The 14,981-nt window shown below is 35.4% G+C and overlaps 2 protein-coding genes and 2 pseudogenes across 2 annotated transcripts; 2 read left to right on the top strand and 2 right to left on the bottom strand.

The window, feature by feature from the left end:
- The first annotated feature begins 5,586 nt into the window (after positions 1-5,586).
- LOC120171500 lies at positions 5,587-6,208 on the top strand. The gene has a single exon (XM_039179204.1). The coding sequence runs from the start codon at positions 5,705-5,707 to the stop codon at positions 6,086-6,088; it is 384 nt and encodes a 127-aa protein (XP_039035135.1). The 5' UTR covers positions 5,587-5,704; the 3' UTR covers positions 6,089-6,208.
- Positions 6,209-8,142: 1,934 nt separating this feature from the next.
- On the top strand, positions 8,143-9,707 carry LOC120171582 (telomeric repeat-binding factor 2-like). Its single transcript, XM_039179257.1, has 6 exons — positions 8,143-8,264; positions 8,384-8,472; positions 8,600-8,832; positions 9,155-9,330; positions 9,516-9,579; positions 9,666-9,707. The coding sequence occupies exons 1-6, from the start codon at positions 8,143-8,145 to the stop codon at positions 9,705-9,707; spliced, it is 726 nt and encodes a 241-aa protein (XP_039035188.1).
- Positions 9,708-10,113: 406 nt separating this feature from the next.
- LOC120171495 lies at positions 10,114-11,785 on the bottom strand (annotated as a pseudogene).
- Positions 11,786-12,335: 550 nt separating this feature from the next.
- On the bottom strand, positions 12,336-14,699 carry LOC120171496 (annotated as a pseudogene).
- Positions 14,700-14,981: the final 282 nt, after the last annotated feature.

Below are 14,981 nucleotides of genomic sequence, written 5' to 3'. Positions count from 1 at the left end.
TTTATATACAGAAATTTCTACCGAAAGACTTAACTACCAAAATTACAACATATGTCAATCTAAATTAATTAAGCCGGATTATTGAAACTTGATACAAAAAAATATATATTGTCAATTTTAAAACATTTAACCTCAACCTTTATTCACTCATTGTTGCTTGCAAGAAGGGTTTCGACTAAGATCTCTTCCTTTCCTGCTTCAATCACGAAAGAAACACAAATATTTAGGGTTTCAATTTCAAATTCTAGTAGAGGGAAAAGTTGAAAAATGGAGGATATTTCGCCTCCTGCGCTACGCATTCTTCAGCAATATTCTACTCAGACAAACGGCAACTATGATACTTTTGTCTCCATGTCAAAGCCTCGACACTCCGATCAATTCAAAACAGAACGAAGTATTTCTATTTGAGCATGGAGTATTCGCTCTTTGATACTCATTGAGAAACTCGACCGCGACGGGGTGTTCACGCCTCTGACGCTATGCGAGAAGTTTTTTTGCGCCCTTGCTGTACATCATACGCTGCGGTGGTTGTACATCTCGTGGGGCTACTATTTTGACGCTGTACAGAGGATTTGGGTAAAGGAATTGGGGATTTGGAACTGTCTGGTTCCTCCGGCCTTCTTTCGGCTGATTTAGCTAGATGGAGGAAGGATATCGAAGCGGCACTGTGAGATCGAGACACTGCTAAGAGGCTGTTACGCATTGAAACTGTTGATGAAGCGCGGCGTCTAGTTAGAGTTTATTTAGAGGAGGCCTTCAGTCGATTGCCAGGGGATACCACTGCTGATGATGTTGCCTATGCTCCTACTTCTGCTCCTACCGAAGGGAACGGTAGGTTCCTCTTCCCTTTCTTCTTTTGATTTTATTCCAAAGTCTTAATATTTTTTATTATGTTATGTCATTTATATGTTTAATTTGCAGTAAAATATGTTGTTCTAAGATGTTGCATCATATGTGGCAGAAGCTAAAAGATTGCATTTTGAAGGCCATGGTAATAACGAACAGGGGGCACTTAATGAGGCCATCAAAAAGACCATGACAGTATAGATGGAAATGTTCTTATTCCATTTGCTAATCATACCGGAGAACCCTCACAAACTAAGGAGGGGAATGAAGATTTTAGTAGGCCCAACAAAAAAGACCATGACAGGATAGATGGAAATGTTATTATTCCATTTGCTAATCATACCGAAGTACCCTCTCAAACTAAGGAGGGGAATGAAGATTTTAGTAGGCTCAAGAATGTGCCAAGGACTGAATTAAAGGACAGGAATGACACTGCTCGCACCGAGGTGTGTGTGCACATATTTGTATTATTATCATTACTGGCATTACATTGCATGTCTCATTGTTATAACTATTGCTTTTCATTTCATTGCATGCTTTAAATCATAATCGTAATCTCCTGCTGTTTTCTTTTTCTGTATATATATATATATATATATCCTTAACTGTTATTTCTATTTATGCCCTGTCTTGGTTGGCATTGTTTTGTGAAAACTTGGGAAGAACTTTTATGGTCATTTGATATTTTGTCTTGCATTCTTTAAGTTAAATCCCTATTTGTTCATTTATTCATATAATGTTTTATTTTTCATCTGTCTTATGTTTTGATTGTGTTGTAGTTGGAGAATTCAGTTGATGACTCTTCCCAAGGGACAAATAGATGCACTTTACCAAGCCCCAGAACAGAGCACGTCTCTCTCCTAAACATAGACGAACCTAAAAGGTGGATGAGACGGAGAAAAATAAATAAATGGACCAACGAGGAAGAAAATGCTTTGGCAGAGGGTGTACGAAAGTAAGTGGTTAACATATAACTGAGGTTCTGCATTTAATTTTCGGTGTATAATCATGTTAGCATATTAAATTTGCTCTAGGTTTTTGCTTTAGTAGTTGTTACTACTTGTTTAACCAATATGAGAAGAGATAGTTCTGGTAGTTTATAACCATTGCTTTCCCACTAAGATTATTTTCATAATGCAGGTATGGATACCAGTGGACACGCATATTGGAAACCTATCAAGAAATATCTAGAGAGAGAACTGCTGTAAGTATATCACCTGCTTTATATGATGTGTGAACTTTTTCATTTTGATGGATAATTTATGATATATGTTTTTTGTTATATATCAGGTTGATCTCAAAGATAAATGGAGAAACTTGCAAAGAAAGTGATGCTTGGATCCTTTTGGGGTTTTTCTTTCTTTTTGTATACTTTTTAGCCTTTATGGGACATAGCATTTAGCTTTAGTTGTAAAATGCCTACTTAAGAATGGTTTGGTTTTGTTGAGAGTGATGACATTGAGATAGTGGTTCCAGTGTAAAAGCACCTAACACCATCATGGTTTTTTGACAAATTTCTTTAATTCCTTGTCATTTCTAACTGCAACTAATTGCTTTGTCTAAATACAGCAAATTAGCCACATGTTTTTCTATGGCTTCTACAATGGAAATGTCATGCTTTATATGTTATGTAACTGGTGTTTTATGTGGCTACTGTGAGGGATCGTATTTATAATACATCTATAACACATACATTTATTCAGGAGTGTTTAAGGGCTCTACCAAATTTACAGTAAGGTTCTGGTATAGAGTTATTACAGGAGCACTAAGCGGAAACGACATAGCCTAGTCTGTGTCCCATTGATGCAGTGGATGTGTATATTCTAGGTGTTGTATTTAGTAAAATTGCAGCCATGAAATCTGCTGTGTACCACGTGATCATTCTTGTTTGCTACTACACGTTGATTTCCAATGTTTGCCATACTACCTCTCCAACCACGTCAAAGTTAGCACTTGTAAAATATATTTAAAAATTAATTAATTGAATGTTATTAAAATATTTTCTTAATTTTTAATAATAAATCTTAAATAAAATTAAAATCTTTAGGAGTAAAAAAAAATAAATACCGCTCAATTTTATAGAGTCAATAGTACACGTGTTTATAATGAAAGAATTCACAAATGCAACAATTATAGTTTGAATCAAATTATCTTAGTAATTAAAAGAATGATTGTTAGTTTTGGAAGTTTTGAATTTGAGCACTAATAATTACAGTAGGAATGATCGAGTGTTTATTGTCAAATGGTTAAGAGTATCTAGAATAAATATTTTTTAGAATCACCTTAGCTTAAAAAATACAATAACTATATATTTTTCATGAATAAAAAAAGTGTTTAGTGTTATATGACTCGTAAAACTAACTTTTGTTTATATCATTAAATAACATTTATGGTATAAATTTTAATAGAAAATAAATATCTAAATTATATATTTTCAAAGGTTTAAACCTTTGCTTTTTGTGACTAACGTTTCATTTCGTAATGATTTTTAGGTTGTTTGTTGAAAAAATTGTTATATTTATTAGAAAAATAGATATATTCAGTATTTGATTTCTCAAAAACGTTCCAAATTTCAAAATTTTCTCTATATTTGATTTTAAGTTTTACAAAAGGGATTTATTTTTAATTTTTTACTTTGTTTCCCTAAAAAGTCCAAGTGGATAAAAAAAAGGATGATCAAAAGTCATGGATCACATATTTATTAAATAGTATTTTTAACGGTTTCACATTATAATGAAACCTCAACCTTGATTCAGTCGTTGTTGCGCTTGCAAGAAGGATTTTGATTCTCTCTTCCTTTTCTGCGATCCAATTATATTTTGATTGCAATAAGCGAAATGTGATTTCTAAGGGTGAATAACCTGATTTTGTTGCTCCATCAAACAAGGAAACAATAATATTAAATCCGAGCAGAGGCCACTATCTTCAAAATCGAATGTTTTTGACGTACTCTTCATGCATATATATATTATTATGATACAAGCATTACATTACGTTATAATCATAATCGTATATTATATATGTATCTTATTTACATGTATAAAAAACTAGATCAAATACAGTACTATTTAAGGGGGGAAAACATGCTGTATTCATCTTAAAATAACAAGAACGATAATAAATAATTCATGACTAATTACAAGACACAAATAACAACATACTGAAGAGTATATATTTCAAATATGAAAGTAGAACACGAAGTAACAGAGACGATGCACAAACATGAAATAACAGATGCAATTGATCCATAATTTGTTTAATAAGATGGCCGTCTGATGACTTGGATCTTGTAGTCTGCTTGAGGCCCCCACCCGTCGTTGTGGTAAATGACGACCTGGTCACCAACTTGGACGTTATTGCATCCGAAGAATTGCACCCAATGGGGACCCGACAGGATCCGTTTGTTTCCCTTAACCCTGTATTTGAACGTCCATGGAGAGTTACATTCATCTACCACGGCCACACCGCTAGCCTCCGCATTGGGGAATGGTTCGGAACTGAATTTTCCCGTAACCGTGAGTTGTCGTGAATCATTTTCGTCGACCACCTTCCACAAAAGCGCCATTTGACGTAGAGAAGTTGAAGATTTCTTGTTTTGGCCTGGGTATTGAATGATGAAGATGAAGAAACAACCAGGAGCATTGTTCTTTTTATAGTGCGAATCCTGGTTGTATGAAAAACAAGATCGATCGGTTTAGTTCGCAAGGTTTCATGCTATTGCTCTGCTGTTATCGCTACCTCGTAAAACATAAACAGGCGCGCGACATTATTTTGTTTGGAAATCTATATATCTGAATTGCCCGATATCTCAGTCAGTGTTGTGGATAAGATAATAAAAAATAACGTAAAAAACCGTTTTTGTGTTCGATCGGCATACTTTTTTGTTGAATTGAAGAAGATATTAAAGAAAACACTTTTAATGAATTTGACTACGAGGGTCAGCAAAATGGCGGCACGAGGGGAAATATCTCGTGTCGTCTTCTGCTTGCGACAAATGGTGTTAGGTTGACGTTTGTCCGTCTCGCGCCGTAACATACTGTAGTATCATATTGTAATAAAGCGCGAGCAGCTTGCGACATAGTATCATATTGACGCTTGCGACAATCTTGCTAAATTCATCGTTTACTTGATAAAAAACTCAAATTTACTTGAGTCCTAAAATATTGTAATAAAGCACCTTAAATATATAGTACCATATGTAATAAAGCGCGAGCAGCTTGCGAGTCGGTTCCGATGTTGCTTAGCGTCCAATACTCCCCTCGGCCTTCGAAACATTGTTTGGACTTTTGTTAATTTTTTAAAGGTATAATGCAATTTTTACTCCTCCAACTTGACAACATTTCTAATTATATCTCTATTTTTTCATTCACATCCACAGTGACTAGATTTTGTCCCTGCCAATTTGAATAAAAACTAACTTCAAATACTTAATTAAATAAAAAATATATTCCTAATTGAATCTTAAAATTAAGTTAATATGTTTAATTTAATGAATTGAAATATCAAATTAAATTTAGAAGTTAAATTAGATAACAAAAATGTATATTTACCTATAGAAAAAGAGAAAGTAGGGCCATGGAGAGATTGTTTGAGGGCTTTTTCTAGTTTGGGCTGTTACATGTTGAAAGGCTCAATAGCAGGAAATGTTCATTTAAAAGGATATTATCAAATGGGCTAATATAACCAGAAATTGGCCTCAAATATCTTGTGGCCAGCATTCGAAGCTGCAAAATCTCCCCTAATCTAATCTTCTTCCCAGCCATTCATCCAAATACTTCACCTTTTCCATCATCTCTTCTCCATACAATAACCAAACCCAATTTCTGTTGTCTTTCAACTTTCATTTTACTGTCTAGCAATGGCAACAGCCTCAGCTACATACTCTCCACCCATGTTGGCTGCTGCCACCACCATTGGCCACCCCAGGAGAAAGTCTGGTAGTGTTCATGTGAATTACATAACCGGGTCGAACTCTTTCTGTGGATTGAAAGCTCATAACAGAGTAGTCTCACTTGGCCAACCAGTGTGCATTCAGCAATCTTTTGCAAACTTTGTCAGCTCACTCAAAGCTCCATCAAGTGGTAAAGGTAGAGGTGGTGGTGGTGCACTCTCTTCAACTTGCAATGCAGTTGGTGAGATATTCAGGATTGCAGCGATCATGAATGGACTTGTTCTTGTCGGAGTTGCCGTGGGATTCGTTCTCCTTCGAATCGAAGCGTCTTTGGAAGAAGCCGAGTCATGAGTGAGAAATTCAAGATTTGCTTCATCAATGTCTCTACCGAATTTGTACTTTGATTGCTATGTGAAAACGTAATTGTTTTTCGATTCCAACTGAATTAGCACTTTGGGTTGCTGTTTTGAAGCTCTTATATCGAATAAAATATATTAATAGACAAATTTCTTTAGTTCCTTGTCATTTCTAATTGCAACTATCTGTTTTGTCTAAGCACAGCAAGTTAGCAACATGTGTCTATGGCTTATATATAGAAATGTAATGTTTTATATGTCTTGTTTAACTGATGTCTAATATGACTTATTTATAATACGTCTACAACATTATATACTTATCCATGAGTGTTTAAGTTCAATATCAGCCATTGTTGTCCATGTTATACTTACATGTTTATCAAAGTTAATTCTTAGGGATCAGCTTGCTTCAAGCTATCCATTGTTATAGGAACATCGCTCCCTCTTATTTGAAGTTGCTCGCATTCGGTAGATTGTGGCCTCAGGGTGGTTTTCCAGCAAATTTTAGGCAGATGAATCCTGTGAATATCATAATTCCAGACTCAAGAGAGTATCCAACTGGATTGCAAGTTACTCAATGCTCTGGCCCTTATATCTGCTTCATTTGAGAAACACACGTTGTCACCGCCGCTTTCGGCGGACTGCATTATGCATCCTCAAGGAACAAACTGAGGACTCCATAGTATAAATCCCATGTTCATGAACCAATAACCCTGGAATACAACAAAACCGATAGAACAAGAACCGCGGACTGGCTTTAAAGTTTAGGATTTAAAGTTTTAAGATTTAGAATTAAAGTTCACTGGGTAGGATCCATGGTTTTTGTTCTAACCCAAGGCTGGCTTTTTCAAGGTTCTGGTTCCCAAACTAGAGCTACGGGCTTTCAACCCCGAACAAAGTTATCAAGCGATTAATTTTTAAACTCTAAACCTTAAATCTCAAACTTTATATTTTAGGCTATAAGATTTGAGGTTTAGAGTTAGGAATTAGTGAGTAAGGTTCAGAATTTCTTGGTTCAGAGTTAAGACTTATGACCTAAGGTAAGATTTAGGGTATAAGGTTTAGACTAAGGGTCATATGCCCAATATAACGTTTAGGATTGAGTGTTAGGGTTTAAGGTTTTTGATTTAGAGACTAAGTTTTAGCACTTATTATACATTTAGGATGTAGGTCCAAGGTTTAGAGTTAGTATTTAGGTTACATGGGGTTCATAGTTCCCTAATTCAGGCTTATGTCCTTTGACTCATAGCAAAGTTTGGTGTATATGGTTTAGGTTCAGATTAAGGGACTTTGACAATTATGTTAGGGTTTAAAATTTATGATTTAAGATTAGAGTTTACGTTTTATTAGGTAGGATAGAAGGTTTATGATTTATGGTTAGAGCTTTAAAATATTTTAAAAGTTCAATTTATATATAATATAATTTTTTTTGAAGAAATATAATATAAATTTAAAATTTTAAAAACTTTAAGAAAAAATATGTTTTTATCATAAATAGTTTAAAATTTACATTTATTTAATTAAGACAAACTATAGGATTGAAGACTTTCATTCATATTATACATTCATTAATTTAATGTTAATAAAATGTTAAAAATATAATATAATTATATTACAGAAGCAATCAATCTTTAATCCCAATTAAATAGTGAAAATAAATTATAATTAGATTAAAATTACTTATATAATATTATTAAATTCAAAACTATGAAGTTATTAATGATTATCATTAAAGCGATAATATGAAGGCTTTAACGATATAAACTGCTCTGTCCATTCTTAAGCAATACTAGTAGGGGAAAGTTTTGGAAAAATGGAGGATATTTCGCCTTCAGCTCTACGCATTCTTAAGCAATTCTACACTCAGCCAAACGGAAACAATGGCGGCAACTACAGCAACTATGATCAATATTGTCTCCATACTAAAGCCTTGATTCTCCGATCAATTAAAAAAGGACGACATATTACTATTTTCACGATGGAGTTCTTGAATCCTTGATCCTCGTCGATGAATTCGATCGTGGACAGGGGGTTCATGCCTCTGACGCCATGCGGGAAGCTTTTTGCGCCCTTGTTGTACATCTTACGCTGCGGTGGTTACACTTCTCGTGGGACGACTATTTTCACGCCGTATGGAGGATTTTGGTAAAGGAAATTGGGGATTTGGAGCTGTCTGGTGCCTCCTGCCTTCTTTCGACTGATTTAGCTAGATGAAGGAAGGATATCGAAGCGGCACGGTGGGATCGAGAGACCGCTAAGAGGCTGTTACACATTGAAACTGCTGATGAAGCGCGGCGCCTAGTTCGAGTTTATTTAGAGGAGGCACCACTGCTGATGATGTTGCCTATGCTCCTACTTCTGCTCCTACTGAAGGGAACGGTAGGCTCCTCCTCCTCTCTTCTTTGATTTTATTCCAAAGTCTTAATATTTTTATTATGCTATGTCATTTATATGTTTAATTTGCAGTATAATATGTTGTTCTAAGATGTTGTATCATATGTGGCAGAACCTAAAAGATTGCATTCTGAAGGCTCTCAAGGCCATGGAAATAACGAACAGGGGGCACCTAATGAGGCCATCAAAAAAGACCACGACAGTATAGATGGAAATGCTCTTATTCCATTTGCTAATCATACGGGAGAACCCTCTCAAACTAAGGAGGGGAATGAAGATTTTAGCAGGGCTAGGCCCAAGAAAGTGCCAAGCACCAAGGACAGGAATGCCACTGCTCGCACTGAGGTCTGTGTGCGCATATTTATATTATTATCATTACCGGCATTACATTGCATGTTCCATTGTTTTAACTATTGCTTTCATTGCATTGCATGCTTTAAATCATAATCGTAATCTCCTGCTATGTTTTCTTTTTCTATATATATCCTTAACTGTTATTACTATTTATGCTCTGTCTGACTTGGCATTGTTTTGTGAAATCTTGGGATGAACTTTTATGGTCATTTGATATTTTGTCTTGCATTCTTTAAGTTAAATCCCTATTTGTTCATTTAATCATATAATGTTTTGGTTTTTCATCTGTCTTATGTAATGATTGTTGTTGTAGTTGGAGGATTCAGTTGATGACTCTTCCCAAGGGACAAATAGATGCACTTTACCAAGCCCCAGGACAGAACACATCTCTCTCCTAAACATAGACGAACCTAAAAGGTGGATGAGACGGAGAAAAGTAAATAAATGGACCTACGAGGAGGAAAATGCTTTGGCAGAGGGTGTACGAAAGTAAGTGGTTAACATATAACCGAGGTTCTGCATTTAATTTTCGGTGTATAATCCTGTTAGCATATTAAATTTGCTCTAGGTTTTTGCTTTAGTAGTTGTTACTATTTGTTTAACCAATATGAGAAGAGATAGTTTTGGTAGTTTATAACCATTGCTTTCCCACTAAGATTATTTTCATAATGCAGGTATGGATACCAGTGGACACGCATATTGGAAACCTATCAAGAAATATCTAGAGAGAGAACTTCTGTAAGTATATCACCTGCTTTATATGATGTGTGAACTTATTCATTTTGATGGATAATTTATAATATATGTTCTTTGTTGTATATCAGGTTGACCTCAAAGATAAATGGAGAAACTTGCAAAGGAAATGATGTTTGGAATCTCATTTGGTTCTCTTCTTCTGTGGTGAACTGTAACGGTCTTATGAAAATTGTATAATATGCTAACTGTTCGTACTGGACCAGATTTGAATTGTTAATCTGTAAACTGGCCTTCATTTTTGGATTTTTTTTGTATACTTTAGCAATGGGGATGGTATAGTAATGATGATTGAAGTGGCAATGTTTTGGTGGATGTAAATGTTTTGTTGAGGCTGATGACATTGAGAAAGTGATTCCAATGTAATAGCACCTAACACCATCATGGTTTTGACAAATTTCTCTAGTTCCTTATCATTTCTAACTGCAACTGATTGCTTTGTCTAAACACTGCAAGTTAGCAACATGTTTTTTATGGCTTCTGCAATGGAAATTTCATGTTTTATAAGTTTTGTTTAATTGGTGTTTTATGTGGCTACTGTGAGGGATATCGTATTTATAATACATCTACAACACATTACATTTATTCAGAGATTGTTTATGTTCAATATCAACCAATGTTGTGCATCATACACTTACATGTTTATCAAACAAAGCTAAACACCTAGGGATCAGCTGGCTTGAAGCTATCCATAGTTATATAAACATCGCTGCCTCTAATTTGAAGTTGCTCGTATTCGGTTGATTGTGGTCTCGGGGTGCTTTCCAGAAAAAATTAGGCAGATGAATCCTGTGAATATCATAATTCCAGAGAGTATCCAACTGAATTGCAAGTTGGCCAATGCTCTGGCCCTTATATCTGCTTCATGTGAGAAACATGTCACTGCACCGTGCATGTTGTCACCGTTGCTTTCAGCCAACTGCATTATGCATCCTCGAGGAACAAACTGAGGACTCCATAGCATAAACCCCATGTTCATGAACGAACAACCCTGGAATACAACAGAAACTGATAGAACAAGAACTGCGGGCAAACTAGTTGGTAGAAACATTATTGCTATAGCTGCCAGTAGGGAGAAGAGCACTATGAGCTGCAAGATCCAGTGATAATGGCCTTCAAGTCCAATATGATCGGCAGAGTGAAAATGGAGGAAGAAAAGCTCCTGACTGAAAACAGATGCCACAATAATTCCCGAAAAAGCTGATAGAATCTCAGTGGACTGAGTTAACTCCACGGAAAGAGTGAAACCTGCAAATATAGCAAGATGGACTGATGGAAAAATATGCTTGCGTGCTGAAGGCCATCGAGTTCGAAAGGAAAGCGAATAAAAGGTAAGTCTAATATTTGCATGAAAATTGCTAACAGGGAAAAGGCCAATATAAAAATCAGCTCCAAATGTTTGAATCTAGAAACATGGCCATGGAGAGGATACCAGAACCTTACTGTAAATTTGGTAGAGCCCTTGAGACAATAGGCTATAATATTGTTGATGGTGTGCCACAGGCCAAGAAGGGTCAGTGCCAGGCCTGGCACCAAATGTCCTACAAATGTGCCCATGGAAGTTTTTGTTTTCAGGTATGAAGATTTTGCATCTGTTTTAATCCACCAACCAAAACTTATATACCAGAAATGATCGTAGATACGTCGTGTCTAAAGTTCATATGGTAGTGACTTATTCAATGATTTGGTGCTCCATGCATGTGTTTCCACAAACCAAATAATTCCAAGAAAAGACGGCCAACTTCGGTGAAACCTTTCAAAAGTAGAAGAGAAAGATGATGCATCCGATAAGGAAGTGTTTAACTGTATATAGCATATTACTAAAGTAGAAAAGTGAAGAAGACACCCCTTGATTTCACTTCAAGATGTCCAAAATTGACATAAGACATTGAGGGTAGCGCGCTGGAAGATCATGGTCCGGATCAACCACTGAATATACATCAAAGTCAGAAGAACAGACGGCGTTGAATTCATCTTTGTTGTGTCTGTAAAACCACCAAAGAAACCAAATCTTTCATTTTCTGGTTCAAAAGGAATGGCCTTTCAAGGTTTATGAGGACAAGAACTTTACTAGTGGAAAACGGGATGCCTCCAATATAATAAGGGAAAAAGATGTTCCACTCAGCCAAATAAATGCATTTCTTCACGGAATATCACTAACTAATTAGTGAAGTAATGACAAAAAAAATAATAATATTGCCCTAGGAGATTGTAGTGACATGTAAAAGATGTTTTCTATTGGTCCAGCTCTCGACCAAAGAGGTTACTAGCAATCAAAATATCACCTTCAATAATAAAACCCTACTATCTTCGTAAACTTTTATCATGCATGTTCCTTGTAAAACTCATGCAGGTTTCATGTCAATTTTTGAATGAATATTATCTCACGTCTCCACTGCATATTAGGCAATATGCAGTGGAGCACTATCAACCAATGACATAACAATGTCGTTTACCAATATTTGTGCATGAAAAATTGACAGCTTCTGTGGTGCAGTTAAAGTTGTACTGATTCTTCGATAATATAATCAGGCAGGCCTTCCGTTGAGGCCCGCTACACCAAAACCGAGACAAATCCATCTCTCATTCCTTTTTATACCCCGATTTCACTGCACTTGACGTGAGGGACGTAGGGGCACAAAAAGGTAATTCTACCAACCTGTTCAAACCAGGTCTTACTTCATCGACAAGAAGAAAAAAAAAGGTTTCCTTCTCCAAGCTCATAATTGACCAAATTTTTTCAGGAAACATTTTACAACCAATGTAACGACTTGAGCATTTCACGTCGCCTGCTACCATCAGTGGGCAATACATGCTCCTTCTCTAGCATTCAAGTTTCAACAAAGGGTTGCAGATTTAGCTTGTGAACTTTCAAGTAAAATGTAATAAGATCTAAGCCTAAAAGAAAGACATCTGGCGGTGGTCCATAAACAGTCTGCCTTGAGAAAGGGATAACCCAACCACCACCCCCGTTACCTGGAAGAAAAACAAAACTTGTTTGTACTTGAAATTCTTAAAGAAATATTTAACGGACCAAGAAAGGATGTCAACAAATAATATGGACGTGGTTAAAAGTTCTTTAACTGTACATAAAATTAGTCTTTATGATGAAACAAATCTGGAGATTAGATATGAAGCAAACACCAAAAGAATTTAGAGGAAAAAACATTATTTGAAGAAAATTGATGCAATTAAAGGAACTGAATAACATAGTCCTCCATTATTAAACACATCCCAAATGATTAGGAAAATAGTGTTGGGGTGTGTGTTCATTAGCAACTGCATATGGTTGCAAGAAAACTTTGATAATGCATATAATGATGTTTTATTTCTAAAGTTGAAATCTTCAAGGCAACCATATTTAAATCTTTAAAACTATGTGCAAATATTCATGAAAGAGGTCATTGCTCTGAAAAAAACATAATAGAGTAGCTGTTACAGGCAATATTGATTCTTAAGTATAAAGGAGCCTTACCAGGAAAAGTACTAGGATTTAGCCCCAAAAGTCTGCATGCTGCCTCAGCCAATTGAATATCCCTTCTGAACAATAGCATAATAAGCATGTAATCTTCAAACCTTTGGCCTGTGTAGAAAATAACAAAGTAAGCCACAGAAATTCAAGGTTCTTTATATATACAGAAAACAAACCCATGTCTTGTACTTGAAAGAAAGAAATTTAAAATAAAAGCACAAAAAAATATTGCTGCAAAAGGCAGTCTCCCCTTAACATAGTGCAAAACAATTATGAACTTAAAAAGGAGAAGTATACCTTCAGACAAGAAAAGAGTGCTGCAAAAGGCAAACTTGGGTAATAATCTTCGTCTTCCAACTCATCTTCGAAAGATAAATTTCTTTCCAGCACAGTATTTCCCTCAGCTAAGGTGCTAAGATACTTCCGACATCTCTGAGCAGGATTGTATTCTTGCAGCCTTTTCCATCCAAGTTGCTCACAGCGATCGTCTCTTCCATCAGGATTGATGCTGGATAGGTAATGTATCTGCAGACCACTGAGACCACATTGCCACTTTCCAAGGTTATATCCTGGAAGAGAAGTAAATCAAGGTTCTACATTTCCAAAGAATAACTTGATGTCCCCAACATATGGTAACATGAACTGACCACCGAAAATTTCAGGATGAAATACCTTGACATGTCAATTTTCTGCCACTTTCCAAAATCCAAGCTAGAAAGCAGAACAAAATGCTTCTTTCCACTTGCAGCAGCAAAATTTGCCAAGTTTTTGACAAATTCAACCATTCGCCCCTGTTTAGAATGACCATTCAAAGATCAAATCATTCCATATACGTTCAAGTTTTGTATAGCTTGAAAATGAAGGAGAAAAAAATTAATTGGAAGACAAATTTGAACAATGGCAAAAAGATACAGCTAGGTGACAAATGAATTTCAACTGGCATGGTAGATCCCTCAGTCAGGACAATCAGAAATGAAACAGTACTCAATCTAAAAGAAGTAATTCAGTGCTTCAAGAAGGCAATTGAAATAAGAAAAATACATTAGCATAGATCACCAATCCTGGCACTTAACTATATAAATTAAGAAGTTTTTATTAGTTGGGTTCCCTGTATCGAACTGAGTAATCATTTAGTTAACATAACCGCTTTCTAATAGTGACCATGTAAAAAAATAACAACAAGCAGTTTACAAATAAATTCAATTCTTCTTATCCTTCTAGTTCAGTTTTAAGTAGTAAAAACGGCCTTAAATATATGATGAGTATTCAATGTCAACCATCTCAGAAGGTAATGACAGCAGCGCTTACTTGGAACTGAAAAATAAATCGAATCATTCTAACTATAACTGAAGCAATACCTTAACAACTGGAGACCGCTGTTGGAGAAGAGTGAGACGACTGGAAGACGACTCGTAAGCTGAAAGATTAAGAAATGACGTACTCGAGTACTAATATTAGTCCAAGCTTACTATAACAAACAATATGAAAGTGGAGTAAAGTGAGCATCTTCAAGAGGAAGATCGATGTCGCCGCAAGGAATAGGGCCCATAAGCATCGTTTCCAACGCAGGGAAACACAAAGAGGTCATCTAAGTATCCAATTCTCTCTGCTTTCATTGATGATACTAATATATTATTAACATTTGAATGATACATTATTACTACAAACCTTTATTCCCTAATATCTTACCACCTTAGATATTGATAAATTAATTTTATCGTTTTATTCTATTTATTGGTTTGGAATTTTTTTCAAAACTTCTTTAAAACTCAGGAAATTAATAAAAAAATACTCCTATACTTTTTTCTTATTAGATTGAGTTTTCATAAAATCAACTCAAATGATTGATTTTGAGTGAATTTTATGGGAAAAAAAACAATTTGATAAGAAAAAAATAAAATATGAATGTTTTTAT

Source organism: Hibiscus syriacus, unplaced genomic scaffold, assembly GCF_006381635.1.
Source record: "Hibiscus syriacus cultivar Baekdansim isolate YM2019G1 unplaced genomic scaffold, ASM638163v2 tig00111834_pilon, whole genome shotgun sequence".
In the NCBI taxonomy this organism is placed as follows: domain Eukaryota; kingdom Viridiplantae; phylum Streptophyta; class Magnoliopsida; order Malvales; family Malvaceae; genus Hibiscus; species Hibiscus syriacus.
This window is presented reverse-complemented; position numbering and strand designations above follow the sequence as displayed.